This window comes from Epinephelus moara, chromosome 8, assembly GCF_006386435.1.
Source record: "Epinephelus moara isolate mb chromosome 8, YSFRI_EMoa_1.0, whole genome shotgun sequence".
In the NCBI taxonomy this organism is placed as follows: Eukaryota; Metazoa; Chordata; class Actinopteri; order Perciformes; family Serranidae; genus Epinephelus; species Epinephelus moara.
In genome coordinates this window covers 34,790,762-34,806,832 of record NC_065513.1, presented here as the reverse complement: position 1 = coordinate 34,806,832, position 16,071 = coordinate 34,790,762, and the positions used below count along the sequence as shown (strand labels likewise).

The 16,071-nt window shown below is 40.2% G+C and overlaps 1 protein-coding gene across 1 annotated transcript in view; it reads left to right on the top strand.

Annotated features, from left to right (window-relative positions):
* The window catches only part of ptgs1 (prostaglandin-endoperoxide synthase 1), a 19,547-nt gene extending 6,949 nt beyond the window's left edge, over positions 1–12,598 (top strand). The window contains exons 4-11 of the mRNA XM_050051969.1: positions 531–671; positions 3,519–3,662; positions 3,733–3,914; positions 4,085–4,168; positions 5,127–5,373; positions 5,704–5,990; positions 10,027–10,174; positions 10,364–12,598. Coding sequence (XP_049907926.1) covers positions 531–671; positions 3,519–3,662; positions 3,733–3,914; positions 4,085–4,168; positions 5,127–5,373; positions 5,704–5,990; positions 10,027–10,174; positions 10,364–10,713 — 1,583 coding nt within the window. The 3' untranslated portion in view covers positions 10,714–12,598. The remainder of the gene's footprint in view (positions 1–530; positions 672–3,518; positions 3,663–3,732; positions 3,915–4,084; positions 4,169–5,126; positions 5,374–5,703; positions 5,991–10,026; positions 10,175–10,363) is intronic.
* The last annotated feature ends 3,473 nt before the right edge of the window (positions 12,599–16,071 follow it).

Genomic DNA, 16,071 nt, shown 5'->3' with positions numbered 1-16,071 from the left:
TCGTAACATGGCTTAGATTTCTAAATAAATATTCACCTCGTCGCTAGATAGACCTACTCCTGAAAAACTCGTGCGCAAGGCTTTTTGTCCCTACGAGGCCACCGTCATTTACCCGACGGGAGGGGTGAGCGAGTGAGCCCTGCAATCTAGAATTTGACCACTGATGTCACTGTTTTCAACCCATTTTACACACTGGCCCTTTAAGGAATATATCTCAAATTCTGTCATTCTGAATTTCAAAGAATTGAACTCTTTTAGTTTCAAGTCATTCTGCAACACACTCATGCCAATCCCTGCACTGACACAGAAAGCATATTAAAGTCTTAAGAATAGCCTCAGCTTTTTCTCTGCACATGGCTTAAAAGTGAGGTAGTCATCAGTCATAAAACCCAGACATTAACAACCTTTATTTCACTTTCCTCTTTAAAATAAATGATGTATTTACATTTGTCACAACCCCCTTACAAGGGGTGCTTTATTAGAGGTGATATTAATATTACAAATTATTTATTCTTGATCTTTGTGTGTAGCGGAGCTCTGGACAAGAGTTCGTCTCATGCTTAAGCCGAGTCCTGCAGTGGTTCACTTCATCCTCACCCACTTCAAGTTGTTCTGGGACCTCGTCAACAGCACCTTCCTGCGAGACACATTCATGAGATTAGTGCTGATAGGTAAGTACAAAAGGTTCAAGAAAAAAATAAACTAAAACTGCTGAAAACATCACTCAAACAGCAGAATCACGGACAGCAGCATGGGTTCCTTGCAGCTACCATGTGCTTCAGTTGTTCTCTGTTATTTATAGTCACAATATAGATTTGGATTCAAGAGTTTGGGTTTTACCAGCCTTGATGTATTTGAAGGTGGGGACACATTTTGTTGAATATATGAAAAGGTACTGCCTCGCTAGGTGGTCCAACCTCACACACATCCATTGCGCCACCGTGTTATATTTACCGGTGGCAAGTTACATTGTGATATCAATATTGTGCTATGAAGTGAATTTTCTGGGGAAAAAAAGAAAGTTAGAAGAAAAACTGTTCATGAATAGAAAAGCTAAATGGGCATGTCTGTTATTGGCTAATCCAGTAAATGAAATACCTGACAGATTAAGGTCCTTCATCACATTAAGATTATCAATATGACAATAATTGCCTACGATTGTAATTGTAATAATATGAATATATATATTATTTACCATTTAGTTTTATACATGACATTTTTGTAAGTTAAAGCTACTCTTACCTTTCTTGCATTTCACACAGCACTTAGAAAAAATTTGAACATCCACAACTCCCGCCTCCTTCCAAAGTCACATCCTCCTCCTGCAACTCCACCTCCCTCCAAAGGCCTACTCCCCCCTCCTCCATTACATCCTCATTATGTCTATGATAGACGTAGGCGTTGGCAAGGTAACGTTAGACACACGGAAGAGGAGAGCGAGTGTAATGTTACAACCAAGACAGTCAAACGCAACCCCGGAGTTTTACAACTCAGCCAGAGTCAGTGATGACTGATGAGTTTTAGAATAAGGTTACAGTGCTAACGTTAGATAGTAGCGTTAATGTTACTAGTGAGTGGAAACGCACAAGGAAGATAACGTTAATGTTTCAGAGGCTTGCTTATGGTAGTCCATCGTATCCGATGATGACATTCTACTTCTTCTTTTGGTGAGTTCTGAGGTGACTATGAAGTCCAATGCGTGAGCCACAAGGTCTATTACAGTGAGGACATATGAAGTCGGTAATTGTTGTTGCCTTGGCTGCAGTGACCATCTTCCTCCCCTGGCGCTTCCTTTCCCTCGCCTCAATCCTCTCCTCTTCCAGGTGCTGAAGGCCAGCTTGGCAAAGTCTCCTCCAGAGAGGACGGTCCATGGCAGTGCTTTCCAGCTGTGTGTGCTGTATCCCACACTTCTTGAGCGTTGTTTTGAGCTACGCTACAGTAGGCTAACGTCAGCCATTAGCAACTGGATACTGTGTTGTCATATAACGTTATAGGTTATATTTGAAGCAAACTAAACATAACGTTACCTGTCCTGCACAGTCAGACGCAACCCAGGAGTTTGAAACTTATCCGGGGTCAGTGATGACTGATGAGTTTTATAATATAACGTTAACGCTAACGTTAGATAGTACTGGTGACTGGCAACAAACAAGACAGTAGGAGCAACTGGATGCTGTGTTGTCATATATGAATGAATGTTAGGCGAGCGGTTACGTCAGTTGGAGGCCCCCACGTGGGGAAGACAGACAGGACGCTCGGCCAATCATTGCATTTGGTCCGAATGCAACGATTGGTCAGAATTTTCTTAGAACCATATGAGAATAGTATAATTATGAGTTTTTATCTCTAGTGGAATTCACTTACATTTTAGTGTGCCATCAGCTTATTAATGGCATTTTAACCTAAACAAAGAAAAGCGTAAAATTTCCAGAAAGGTAAGTGTTACTTTAAAAGAACATGATGAAATCCAACAATTCAGGGCTGCTGGAAATGCATCAGGTTAACTACACAGAACATCAACAAGCTTCTAAAGTTCCCATTTGTTTGAAATGCCACATGGTTGACACACTGGATGTGGATCGCCCAGCAAGATAGAGTCAGTACTACTTGAAATATATTGCTGAGTTAGAAGTTCTTTTAAATAAGGCCTGGTGGAGTACTGGTGTTACTCTTTCTGAGAAACACATGTTGTTATCATAAAAGGAAGTGAGACGTCTCCACAAAGGAGGCAGTAATTAATCTAAAATCAAGTTTAGAGTGCACTAAGACTTTGTGTCCTGATGCAGAGCAAGTTTCGAAAGCAAAAGATTATTTGAACCCACTAAAAAGGAACTAGACTTAAATAATCATTAAGATTTCCTGTGCTAAATATTTTCAGTCGCATTTCTCACTTTGAGCTGTTATATTTCATGAGAACAAAGATGAAGTTTAAGTGACATGTTACTTTCTACTTACTTCATTGTCAGCGTATCCTGTGAACAGAAAAAAATCACAGGTCACAAATACATAGTTTGATTTACAAAAATAGGCTGAATTATTTTTTAAATTAGCTGGGCACTGTAGTTTTTAACAAACATCGCTCGAACAGGAGTAAAGTGTAAATTTGTTAGGGACTATTTTCAGCCGCAGATTAATATACGTTTACAGCTGCAGGACAGTGCATGTAGGCTGAATAGAAATAAACTACAGTGCCCAGGTTTATTGTAGTGCAAAAGTGTGGCTAAATTATGTGTTTTAATAGATTTTAAACAACTATGTAGCTTTGTGCAATTAGCATTTGTAGCTAGTAGAATCAGTTCAGTTGGTTTTGGTCTTTTCATGGGATCTGTTAACAACAACATACATGTAATACATCACCAGCCTTATTCCTGTATCCTAAAGAACATCAGGCTACTAACACAGGGATTAATTAGGTGTTCAAACATGGTGGTTCATTCATTCCAGTGAATCAGCAAACTTGGAAAATAAACAAAAAAAGAAATAAGTAGTAAACTATATATTTTCACCTTCTCCCAAAGTCAGGAGTGACCTTATTCCAAGCCCTCCAACCTACAACACCAAATATGGATACCTTAGCTGGGAGTCCTACTACAACGCCTCCTACTACACCCGTCTCCTCCCTCCTGTGCCCAAAGACTGCCCTTTGCCGATGGGAGCTAAAGGTGAGACCTTCTAACTATAAACAGACAATCGTGCCCCTGAGGAGATCTTTAAATGTTTCTTTCTCTACAGGTAAACCAGAGCTTCCTGATCCCAAAGTGTTGGCCGAGAGGTTTTTTAGGAGAAAGACATTCAGGCCGGACCCCCAGGGAACCAATGTGATGTTTGCCTTCATGGCCCAACACTTCACCCACCAGTTTTTCAAGACAAACCAAAAAGTTCAAGGTGGCTTCACCAAGGCTTTAGGACACGGGGTGAGACACATACTGACACTTCAGCCATCAGCTACGACCAGGATTTGATTATTATTAAACAATAAAACCTATGAGTTGGGAATAATATACATTACTCTGTCATATATTGTTTTGAATATATTTGACTTTAAATGTATTGACAAATATGTATTTTTCTCCTACTCACTCAGGTAGATGCAGGTAATATCTATGGAGACAACCTCATGCGACAGCTTCAACTCCGGCTTCATGAAGATGGAAAACTTAAATATCAGGTTATTATAGCCAGCCATTTTAACATTTAATCTCGTTTAATAGACAGGACCCAATTTGGGATATCTACCATCCAGTTATTACTTGTCTTAATTTTATTTTTTAAGAAATCCAAAATTAAAAACCATACCAGATATTCATAATGTAAATTCAATGGATAGCCACAATTTTTTTGTGGATAGCTGCAGTTGTAATGTTTGTAGCCATAATTGTGGTTTTAGAAAAAATCCAAAATGAAAAATAATTCTAGATATCCATATGTAACTTTTAAATATGCAAAAAAAAAAAAAAAAAAAAAGGATGCATATCCACACCTGGCACTATGACCAAAAAAAATAATTCAATTTTAGATATCTTAAATTAAATTAAGTCCAGTAAAACTTCAATTGTAAATATCTGAAATTAATTCTTTTTTTCCTAGATAAATATTATATTTCAGGTATCCAGAATTACCCAAAATGAATTATTAATTAATCCTGATTTTTTTTGTTTGTTTGTTTGTTTTGGTCAACAATATTGCATACTTACATAATCACAGTTAGTGATTAATGTCATTGGTGTCGTCTCGTCATAGTCTCGTGTTAGTCATGGGAAAAAAGGGTTGTTGACAAACATATTTAACCATAGCTTTTGTTGACAAAATTAACACTGAGCTTAATCTTGCATATCTAAAGGGTGGCAACTTCCCACAAGGTTCTGAGAATGCAGTGGCACAGTTTCCTGGTAGCAGTGATGATGATAAAGTGGTTAACCATCTTCATTTTAATGGCACTCTTCTCGGGGATTTGGACTCATAATAAGACACATCTGTTCTGTCGTAGCCAGTCACAATAGTAATAGTTATATAACCTGTACACCACAGAGCCAACTATGGCATACATTTAAGTTTATCAAGAAATAGTCGAGAAAATTAGGTATTCAGAAATTTAAAGTACTTCTCTCACTATTGTTTGTTCACAGTTAGTAAATGGTGAGGTGTACCCTCCTTCAGTATCTGAAGTCCCTGTGGACATGGTTTATCCTGAGAGTTTCCCTCCAGAGAAGCGTCTGGTCATGGGTCAGGAGCTGTATGGCCTCCTGCCGGGCCTCACCATGTACGCCACCGTATGGCTGAGAGAGCACAACAGAGTCTGTGACATCCTGAAGGCAGAACATCCCACCTGGGACGATGAGCAGCTCTTCCAGACCGCCAGACTCATCATCATTGGTGAGGAGCTCACGAGTAAATGTGTTCAGTTGAAGTAAAATGTTTGTGTCAGAATCTACAAACGTTCTTCCTCTGTGACAGAAAGATTGGAGTATATAATGCTGCCTTGTCACAAGATATAATTTTTGTCAGTGTTGCTTGAAAAATGACTTTCACTATTAGTCAGTTAGCAACACACTGCAGCTGCCTTTAAATTTCTGTCCATCGTTGCAGCTTTAATTGTTTTTGCAGGTTGAAATTTCTATCTTCAAGCTTCTTTAAATGTTTTTTCCCCCTAAAGTTTGTCTCAGTGTGTGACATGAAGTGATGACATTTGCTTTTGCCTACCAGGTGAGATCATCAACATCATAATAGAAGAGTACGTGCAGCACCTGAGTGGTTACTATCTGGACCTGAAGTTTGATCCCACTCTGCTCTTCAACTCACGTTTCCAGTACAGCAACCGCATCGCTCTGGAGTTCGTCCACCTCTACCACTGGCACCCACTGATGCCCGACAGCTTCCTCATTGATGGCGAAGAAATCCCATACTCCCAGTTCGTGCACAATACCTCCCTCCTCTTGCACTACGGGGTGGAGAAACTGGTGGATGCCTTCTCTCGACAACCTGCAGGACAGGTAGATCAGAACCATCTACTTACGGTTTACATGAATTCAGTGTTAGGGTTACAAGTGGAGCCACAGTTTTGTTGGTGTAGGTAGTTTTTTTTTTTAGATGTGAAGTACAGTGAACAAGTCTTGTACTTTAGTGCACTTTTAAAGTACTTTTACTTTACTAGACTATTTGCATTTAATGTTACTGTGTACTTCTAAGTCACTACATTTCAGAGGCAAATATTTTGCTTTCTACTGTACTCAATTTATGTGTCAGCTGTAGTTACTTGGTACATTTCAAATTAAAGTCTGACATAAAAATATGTACTATCATCTTATAAACTATTCAATATTTGACCAGATGTTTTCAGACTGCTTACGAAAGAGGCAGCTGAGGCGCGTAATCTGATGTCTTAGATATCTATGAGTAGAGAGATTTCCTGTCCAAAAACAACAACAAAAAAAACGTCAGAGGAAAGTCAAGAAAAGCAAAACAACACATATTTGTGTAGTGGAGCTTGTTTATTTCTCTGCCCTGCCCCATTAATCATCTCACAACCCCTCCAACCCAGTCTCACTCCAAAGTCGTCGAAATCTGGTGCTTGGACAGTGACTTCTGGCATCATTCCCTGACGAAAAAAGCCATCCTTTCACATTGGCATGATACGCAGCCGGTCGCTGCTCTACTTTAACGGCGGCCGTTGGCATCAGGGGGAAACGCAGTGGGACAAGAACAGGAGGTAAAGCGGCGAAAGTCCAAGTACAGCAGGCGGGAGGGGTGGTGGATGGGTCGAACAACCACTGACCTTCACCTGAGAGAGCAGTGTTTGCTTCCCGAGAAAGCCAAACCCTGTTCTTTTTCCTAAAACTTAACCACATGCTTTTGTTGCCTAAACTTAACCACGTGTGTGTGTGTTGGCAAAAGTAACCATGCGCGTTTGTTAGTAGTGCGTTTATTTTGAAAGAGACTGTATGTAAACGGTTCATTTTACTGTGAAAACCAAAGTGTATTTTGATAGAAGACAATGCATGTAACAGGCAGAACTTGACACGGCGTCCCAGAACATCAACAACCAACGCACCCAGGGTACCTTTCACATCATATCTGGCGTGGAAAATCCATGACCAAATGTCGATATGTGACGAGGTCAGAGTGAGAATGTGTTGACCCCTCAGATTTTACCTTGTGACCCTTTGACAGGGCCTGACCCCTAGGTTTGGAACCACTAGACCAGACTATCTACAGTAAATGCATGTTAAGTTGTTGAAACTAGCTTGACTTTAAAACAACTACAACAGTGAAATGCTACTTTTGCAGTGATGCATCAGTATTCACAATTTTACTGCAGATCAAGTACTTCTGATACTTTGAGTGCATTTTACAGATGATACTACTGTACTTCTACTCGAGTAGGATTTTGAATGTAGCTTTTCAACGTGCACTGGAGCATTGGCAACTTTTACTTTTCAGTAAAAAGGATCTTAATACTTGTTCCATCACTGAAAGATTATAATGACTTGATGTTGTTCAACAGCTGCAAAATGAATCTTTTACAATTATAGGTGGATAAACCAGTGATGATAGTTTCAACTTCTGACTCAGGCATTTATCACAGTAGATGTCATACATAGATATGACAGGAAATGCTGCTAAGGAAGTTGAGCTTGTTATTTATTATCTGCTGTATACCAGCTCTTCTCTGAGATCCATGCATTGAAAAGATGATGTCACTGATATGTAAAACCTCAGTCTCAACTGAGTTCAACTCTCCGGATGCAAATATTTGTCATTCAAAGAATCCTACAGACAGATTAAAGACATGTGACCATACGAAATAAAGTAAGATACTGTGACCAGAGGGTGAGGACTGGGACCATTTCAGAGAGTCATTTTTTCCAGTTTGACACGAAGGGATAGTCGAGACAAGATTTCCAAGTTGTAACAATAATGTTCATTAATTATATGAACTAATTACAAGATGTAAGAATAATTCTTTGTTGGCGACCATAAAAACATATGTGACATTCTTAGGAGAAACTAAAACCCAAACATCTAAAAACAAGTGACTGTGTAAGAAGAACTAAGAACTACTAGTCAGGGCGGCAGTAGCTCAGTCCATAGGGACTTGGGTTGGGAACCGGAGGGTCGCCTGTTCAAGTCCCCGTCCAGACAAAAATATGGAGCGTGGACTGGTAGCTGGAGAGGTGCCAGTTCACCTCCTGGGCACTGCCGAGGTGCCCCTGAGCAAGGCACCGAACCCCCCAACCGCTCGGAGCGCCTGTCATGGGCAGCCCACTCTGACATCTCTCCACTTAGTGCATGTATAGGTCCAGTTTGTGCATGTGTGTGTTCGGACCTGTGTGTAATTGACAAACAGAGTGAAAAATTGAATTTCCCCTCGGGGATTAATAAAGTATGTAAAATTAAAAAAAAAAAATTAAATTAAAGGGTTGCTGTCTACCAAGCCAGGGGAAATTCAGGGGAAGACCCACTCAGGCCTAAGCAAAAAAAGGGAGTGAGGTCACACACAGAGAGACATGTGAAACGAAGGATAAGTGCAAGGTGAAAACACAGACACAAACACTCAACCGTGCAAAAGGAGTGGATGCATGCCCCAACCCTCCCTTACTCAGTCAGGTTTCAGCCGAAAAAATAAAGAAAAAAACACTTAAACTGCCACAGAAATAAAACACTTAAAAAAATAAGCCCTGGGCAAGACAGCAGTCTGCAAGAAAAGGGGGAAAAATGCAATTAACCAAAGCCCCCCTTGATATAAATTAAAGGGGAGTTTCAGGGATATTAAAGGAGAGTGTCGTGAGTTTTACCTTAACACTCATTAAATGGGTTAAATCAGCTCCCACTAAAGGTAAGAACAGGCATTCACCTCTTTAAGACAAACATCAAACCCAGGGAGTGAGCTGGTGAAAGTCTGGCCTACAACACTGAATCATCAATAAATTTTACAGTCCACATGCAGGACACCAAAGCATACAAATCAAAGACACAAAGGAAATAGCTTAAATTTACACTTCAGCATAACTCACCACAGGAATGAGGAGCAGTGTCTTTGCAGCCTGAGGATTTGCATGGTGTATGTATAGAGAAGCATGAATGAGCTTCACCTTGTGCCCATTCAAACCTGATCAGGCTCTGACCTTTAAGGTAGCTCAGCCAACCCCACTACATTAGACTCGTTCAAGATGAGCCAGGCCTGCGCAGATTCAGTCACCCGCGATTGCTGCACAATACAAGCCAGTTAGTTCTGTGTCTGACTTCATCCCAAATTGCTTTGACGTCATACAAAAGTGGACAGCAATAATCTCACAAGAGCAAGGTGGCTGCAGTTTTAAGAGCCAGGCGCTGCTGTTGCTCTCCACTGACTGCAGGACCTGGAGCATGATGGGAAACACCTGGCTCTCACCTGATCAAACAACTAATTGGTTTGATAATATCTGATAATCTAGTCTGATAATATCTTATTAAATTGACATCATATCTGACAGGATGTGAGTGTTTCTGTGACTTCCTGTACAGACTGAAGGCTGCTGAAAACTGGGGGGAAACTGCCTGACTTGACCGCAGCTTTTTGTCCCCTCCTCTAGCTGCAGCCGCCTGCTCTCGTCCACTTTCCAGGCGATGCGCAGTTCATCTCGAACGAGCCCAATATTATACTTGGAGACACTTTTGCATGACTCATCTGCTCTGTCACGTATCACATCGATGATTTCTGCTCAGGAATGTATGAAAGTTCAAACAACTGCGGCAACTGTCTCATGCAGACCACGGCGATGGTAAAACATGCAACGTGACATGCATTCAAAACCACTAAACCACTTTTATAATCAATCCACACGAAAGCAGACTTCCCCTCACAACCAGTTCCTAAAACACAGCGAGAAATAATCTCATTGATGTTATCAGCAGCATCCTGTGCATGCAAAGTGTTATTGCTGTTTACTAACAGTTAAGATCGCTGAGTGTTTGTTTTCTGGCTGATGGTCTTACTATTACCAGTCCATTAAAATCACATTTGTAGTAATTTTTCTGTCTGTGTTTCAGATAGGTGGAGGTCGTAACTCTAATGAAATAGTGCTCAGAGTGGCGGAGATGGTCATCAGAGAGTCGCGAGCAACACGTGTGCGGCCCTTCAATGAATACAGGAAGAGGTTCAACCTGAAGCCATACACCTCTTTTTATGAGTTTACTGGTAAGCGGGAGTATTTCACATGCACATAGAGTAATACAGCATTTGGAATTTTGATTTCACGTTTATTTAAACTGGATAAACATCATGTCTGGTATTTAGTACGGCAGCATCTGAGACATACAGTCTATGGTGTAACATAATAATAGCAAGTGTATGGTAATTAACAGTTGTACTCTCTTTTCCAATCAGATGACGTGGAAATAGCCAGAGATTTAGAGGAGCTCTACGGTGACATCGATGCTTTGGAGTTCTACCCCGGCGTCATGCTGGAGAAAACACGTCCCAACAGGCTGTTTGGTGAGAGTATGGTGGAGATGGGTGCTCCCTTCTCCCTGAAAGGCCTGCTGGGAAACCCCATCTGCTCCCCTGAGTACTGGAAGCCCAGCACCTTTGGGGGCGAGACCGGCTTCAACATCGTCAAAACTTCCACTTTGAAGAAACTGGTGTGCCTCAACACCAAGTGGTGTCCATACGTGGACTTCCATGTTCCACGAAACGAGGAGGAGGCAAAACCAAGGGAACCATCCACTGAGCTTTAATTAATATTCACCTGGTGGTTTGTGATTTGGCGGCATGGTAGTGCAGTGGTTAGCACTGTCACCTCACAGCAGGAGGGTTCCTGTTTTGAATCCAGGGTGGGGGAGCCCTTCTGTGTGGAGTTTGCATGTTCTCCCTGTGTCAGCGTGGGTTTTCTCTGGGTACTCCAGCTTCCTCCCACAGTCCAGAGACATGCAGGTTAATTGGTGACTCTAAATTGGCTGTAGGTGAGAAAGTGAGCGTGAATGGTTGTCTGTCTCTATGTGTCAGCCCTGTGATAGTCTGGCGATAGGCTCCAGCCCCTAACAGGATAAGTGGTTACGGATAATGAATGAATGAATGAGTGATCTGTGATTTGATTAATCATCTTTATTTCTTTACTGACTGAGGGAGATATTAACATGTCAATGTGCTATAAAGTTTAGTCATAATTCCATTTAAGAGACAGCTCATCCCCCAAAACACATTTTTCCTCTTACCTGTTCTGCTATTTAAAAATCTAGATCGTTTTGGTGTGAGTTGCAGAGTGTTGGAGATACTGGCTGTAGAGATGTCTGCCTTCTCTCTAATGATTAATGGTGCTTGAAAAACTCAACAGCAATGTCTCTTTCCAGGAAACATGACCTGGTTACTCAAGATAATCAACAGACCTTGTTGTGAGCAGTTTTATTTTGGAACTATTTTCTTTCTACTTAACTACACCCACTACTGTGCAGAGGGAAGTGCGCATCCACTGCTAGCTCACTGAGCACCACTGAGCTGGAGAGGATTACAGCTCATCTGAAAAAGGTGCCAGTAACATTTACATGTCATGCTGTCACAAGCACAAGCCTCTCATCCATGAGTAGATACACGCTTCCTTTTGTGCGGTGAAACGGTTGGAGGGTGTGGTTCAGCAGTGAGAAAATAGCTCCTACATGAAACTGCTCACAACAAGGTCTGTTGGTTAACTTGAATAATCGGGTCATGATTACTGGAAAGAGACATTGCTGTTGAGTTGTTCAAATGTAGTTTTTGGTGAGTTGAAAACCACAAGCCGAGTGCAACTCACACCAAAATGATCTAGATCTAGATTGATAAACAGCACTACAGGTATGAAGAAAAATGTGTATTTTTGATTTTGGGGTGAACTGTCCCTTTTAAAATTAAGTTCAGGAGTTAAGTTATTGTAATACTACATGTGCTGACTCAGTAGTTCCAATCATGCCTGCAGTGAATGACAGACTTTACATTTAAGCAGGACTGCCTCTCAAAATTACAGTTTACAAATTTCATATTTTCTACAGCAAGACAATTTCTGTGGATCTCGGAAATATATTTTAATTTGCTAATGGTTTAACTCGGTGGAACTATTTTGCTTTGTTTATTATTGTGTATTTTATTTTACTCTTTTTTTTCCTTTTTAGAGGAGTTTTTACATTACTATATTTTCTTGAACACTGAAAAAATACCTAACATTACTGTAAAAAAAAAAAAAAAAACCTGTTCAAAGAAAAGAGTGAATATACTGTATATTAAATCGCCAAAAGTGAAATGGCTTAAGATATAGAAGAAATAATTATCTGTACAGTTATTTTTGTTTCATATGAATAGAAACACATCTCATTTTGGATAAGATTACACCCCATGAATGTTTGTAATCTCTGCTAAAAAGAAAATGAAGTTTGCCACACCACTGGGGGGGCCAAGTGCCTTGCTCAAGAGCACCTTCGTACAAGAAAAGGGTGCAGACTGAGACGGCTGTGGCTCAGAAGGTAGCGCAGGTCGTCCACTAATTGGAAGATGCCAGTCGGCTCCTGCAGTCTGAAGTATCCCTGGGCAAGATACTGAACCCCAAATTGCTTCTGGTGGCTGTTCCATCAGTGTGTTTGAGCGTGTGTGAATGGGTGAATGTGACATGTAGTGAAAAAGCACCTAAAAGCGTCAGCAGATGGCAGGAGCTACATTTGAAGCGCCACACGTAAACTGTCAAGCTAATGTATCTTCCACAGGAAGTTCTGACAAATGTTTCAGAATAAAAGACTATTTAGAAAATGGAGGGATTCTCTCAGCCGAGGTTATAAGGGGCTTTTAATGAAATGACGGTGCGATATGTTAACTTTACAAAGACAACGGAGCCGATAAAAAGTAAATATATAAACACACAGAGGGATTAATAAATAACGGACCGTCTATAATGTAGTTTGTTTCAAATGAAGCTGGGAGCCTCTGCAGTTGTGGTGAGTAAAAGCCCCGCCGCTATTTGTTAATGTTATTACTTTATGTCCGACCGTGAGGATGTACCATTGTTTGCTAGCTTGATGCTAATGACAGTAAGGTTAACTCAGCGGGTTGACAAAGTGCCTCTGCTGTTTCACACCATCATTTCCCTCTTTTACTCAGTGTGGTAACATCCCTAGAGGAAATATTAAAAACGCTGGGGTGTTGTTGTCATAGCTACAGTTGTCTATGGCAGCAGATCGTTGTGTGTTTCTACTGGTCAAAGTGACGGCTGTGATGGGAGAATTGGATCTCAGTGAAGGGCAAGTGGTCCATAACTTTAATTCTGGAGACAAAAAAATGTAGGCTTAGCGCCCTGTGGTTCATTGCCCAATAGGAAATATAGAATACTCAAAAGTACTTTAAAAGTGCTTGAGTTACTTTTCTCATAGAATACTCAAAAGTACTTTAAAAGTGCTTGAGTTACTTTTCTCAGAGAGTAACGTTGGAGGTACTTTTAAAGTAATTGAGTTACTTTACTCAGGGAGTAACGCAGTAAAGTAACTGGTTACTTTTTAAAAAGTAACGCAGTAACGTACTTTGATTACTTTTAAAGTAACCCTTACCCAACACTGGTTATTAATATCTAGAAATGAAAAAAAGATCAGGAGTATCTGATCTAAGTTCATATTTACATAGTGATTTGAGTAGCTAAATTACTTTTTGTCATATTTTGTGTAGTTTATTATTAAAACTACAAACAATTTTGGGCCATAAAAGAAATTCTTCTTTATTTTATTTTACCATTGCATCTTTACTGTAAATGAACCTCCTTTGATCAAAATCATCACTATTAATTATTGCTATTTACTACAAGAAGTTGTTGCATGCCTTTCTAGCCACCTTTCTTGTGGACTTTGTTTCTTTGTTTGTGTTTTTCATGTATTCATTCATGTTTAGTCTGATTTATTTTGTAGGTTAACGCCCTACGTATTATGTCTGGATTTACTTCCTGCTTTCGTGTGTTTTCCCGCCTTTGTGATTGCCTGTTCTGCCCTGACTAGTTTCACCTGTTGTTGACACCCTCCTTTCCCTGTGTATTTAGGGTTTGTGTTTTGGAACCAGTTTCAATATTAAAGCTTACTTTTTATTTATCTTGTTTTTTTATCTCGTGTATCTTTGTTGTTTGTTTTTGTCAGTTTTTATCAAATGTACATTGACACATTGATCATGTTCTACAAAGTCTTTTGAACTATTTTTTGTAGGCAGCTTCAGTAAACCAAATCAGCTTTGCTGTAATTGAACTTCGTCCAGTGTGAAGTAATTGGTTGCTTGCAAAGCTACACTTGAAAATAGCTTCCCCGTCACTGGTATCAGAACAAAACAGTACTTTTAAAATTCTAATAGAGTTTTTAGTTATGCTAGTGACGTAGCTCTGGTGATCACTCAGTCCACCACTGTGGTGCAAACTGAAATATTTCAACAACCATGATTGATGGATTGCTATAAATATTTACAGACATTAATCATCCTCAGAGGATGAATCTTAGTGACAATGATTACAACATGTGTGGTTTTTTGTGTGCCAATTATCAGATATTAACATACTAAAAGGCCAAACTAAGATGATGAACATATTACCTGCTTAGCATTAGCATGTTAGCGTTGTTATTGTGAGCATATTAGCATGCTGACATTAATATTTAGCTCATAGCAGCGCTCCGTGACGCAGTACAGCCTCACATAGCTGCTAGCAGGGCTGTAGACTCTTAGTCTTGTTGCATTTTGTGCATGTAATAAGTGAGTTGCAGTACAACTTGGATGAAGAAAAAAACCCACATTCACAGTACTAAATAGTTCAATGTGATTGAGTTCTCACACTGATGGGCCGACAGGATGCAGAGGGCGGTATAACACCCTCTATAAGTGAGAAAACAGATCACACACTAGACTTCTGTGGTTTTGCTGATGTCTCAAGAGAGCAGACAGAGTTACTTCTCTGTTCCATGTTAAATTTAGCTGTTACAACTTATCAGTAATGTGCAACGTGTGGAGCGCGACACTGAAACTGCCATGTAATGGTGGCCCCCATGCTGAATATGATGTACTGTACAGCATGCCTCTGCTACAGTAAGAGATAAAACCATTCATCAAATCAAGTTACATCAGTTACTGTGGTGCTGAAGGAGAATTCATTATGGTTCAAAATTTAGGATGCAAAACAGCTATAAATAAGGAGTTCAGAATTTGCTGCTCTCCTTATGTTTTTATAAAGACGCATCTAAATAAATTTTAACTGTATGATGCACTAAAACAAATACATTTTTAATGGCAGCAAAAGTGTGGTTGCACTGACCTCTGTGGGTTACAGGTTATTGCCTCATGTCTACTAGTGTGGTCGCTTGTCGCAGCACATCACTTTGGGGGGTTGAACATTTCAGCTGCTACAGTAGATGGCAACAAAACCCAGATTTTCAGCCTGTGTTTCTAGGCCTTTACAAGAGAGACATTTTGACATAGAAAATCACAGATGCAAATAGTAAAATTAATGATGACTGAAATCTGTTTAGCTGCTTCAGTTTTAGGATCTTGGTATTGTGTATGCTGGCTCACTGTTTCATGACAGAGTCATCAATGGTATTAGTTATAGCAACTGTGGTTTTCCTATTACATCCAGTCTGTCATGACCTGTAAAGCTACCTGAATTCATGTTTATTTGTTGTCTCAGTATTTACTGTTATTTTGGTACCATTGTCTCATCTCATTTCAGATCCCACATCCTGTCAAGTTTCCCTCCTTTGTGATTACTTGCCCTGCCCTGATGTGTTTCACCTGTGTCTCAGTGTGTTTCACCTGTGTCTCCCTTGTCTTAGTGTATTTAAGTTCCTTGTCTCCTTTGTTGGCAGATTGTCTTTACCTTTGAGTGAGAGTTCCAGTGTTTTCCTAGTGTATCTTGTGAGTGTGTTTTTGCCTTTTGACCACACTTTTTGCCTGTGTTACTGATCACCCGTGTACTGACCTGAGCCTGATTTAACATCCTGAACTTTTATCTGAGTCTGTGAGTCTGCTTTGTGAGTCCTTCTCCAGTTTGTGTTTGACACAGTCAGAATATCTGCTATTAAAAAATGCCGCACTTGTCAAAGACGGACTCAAAACTATTG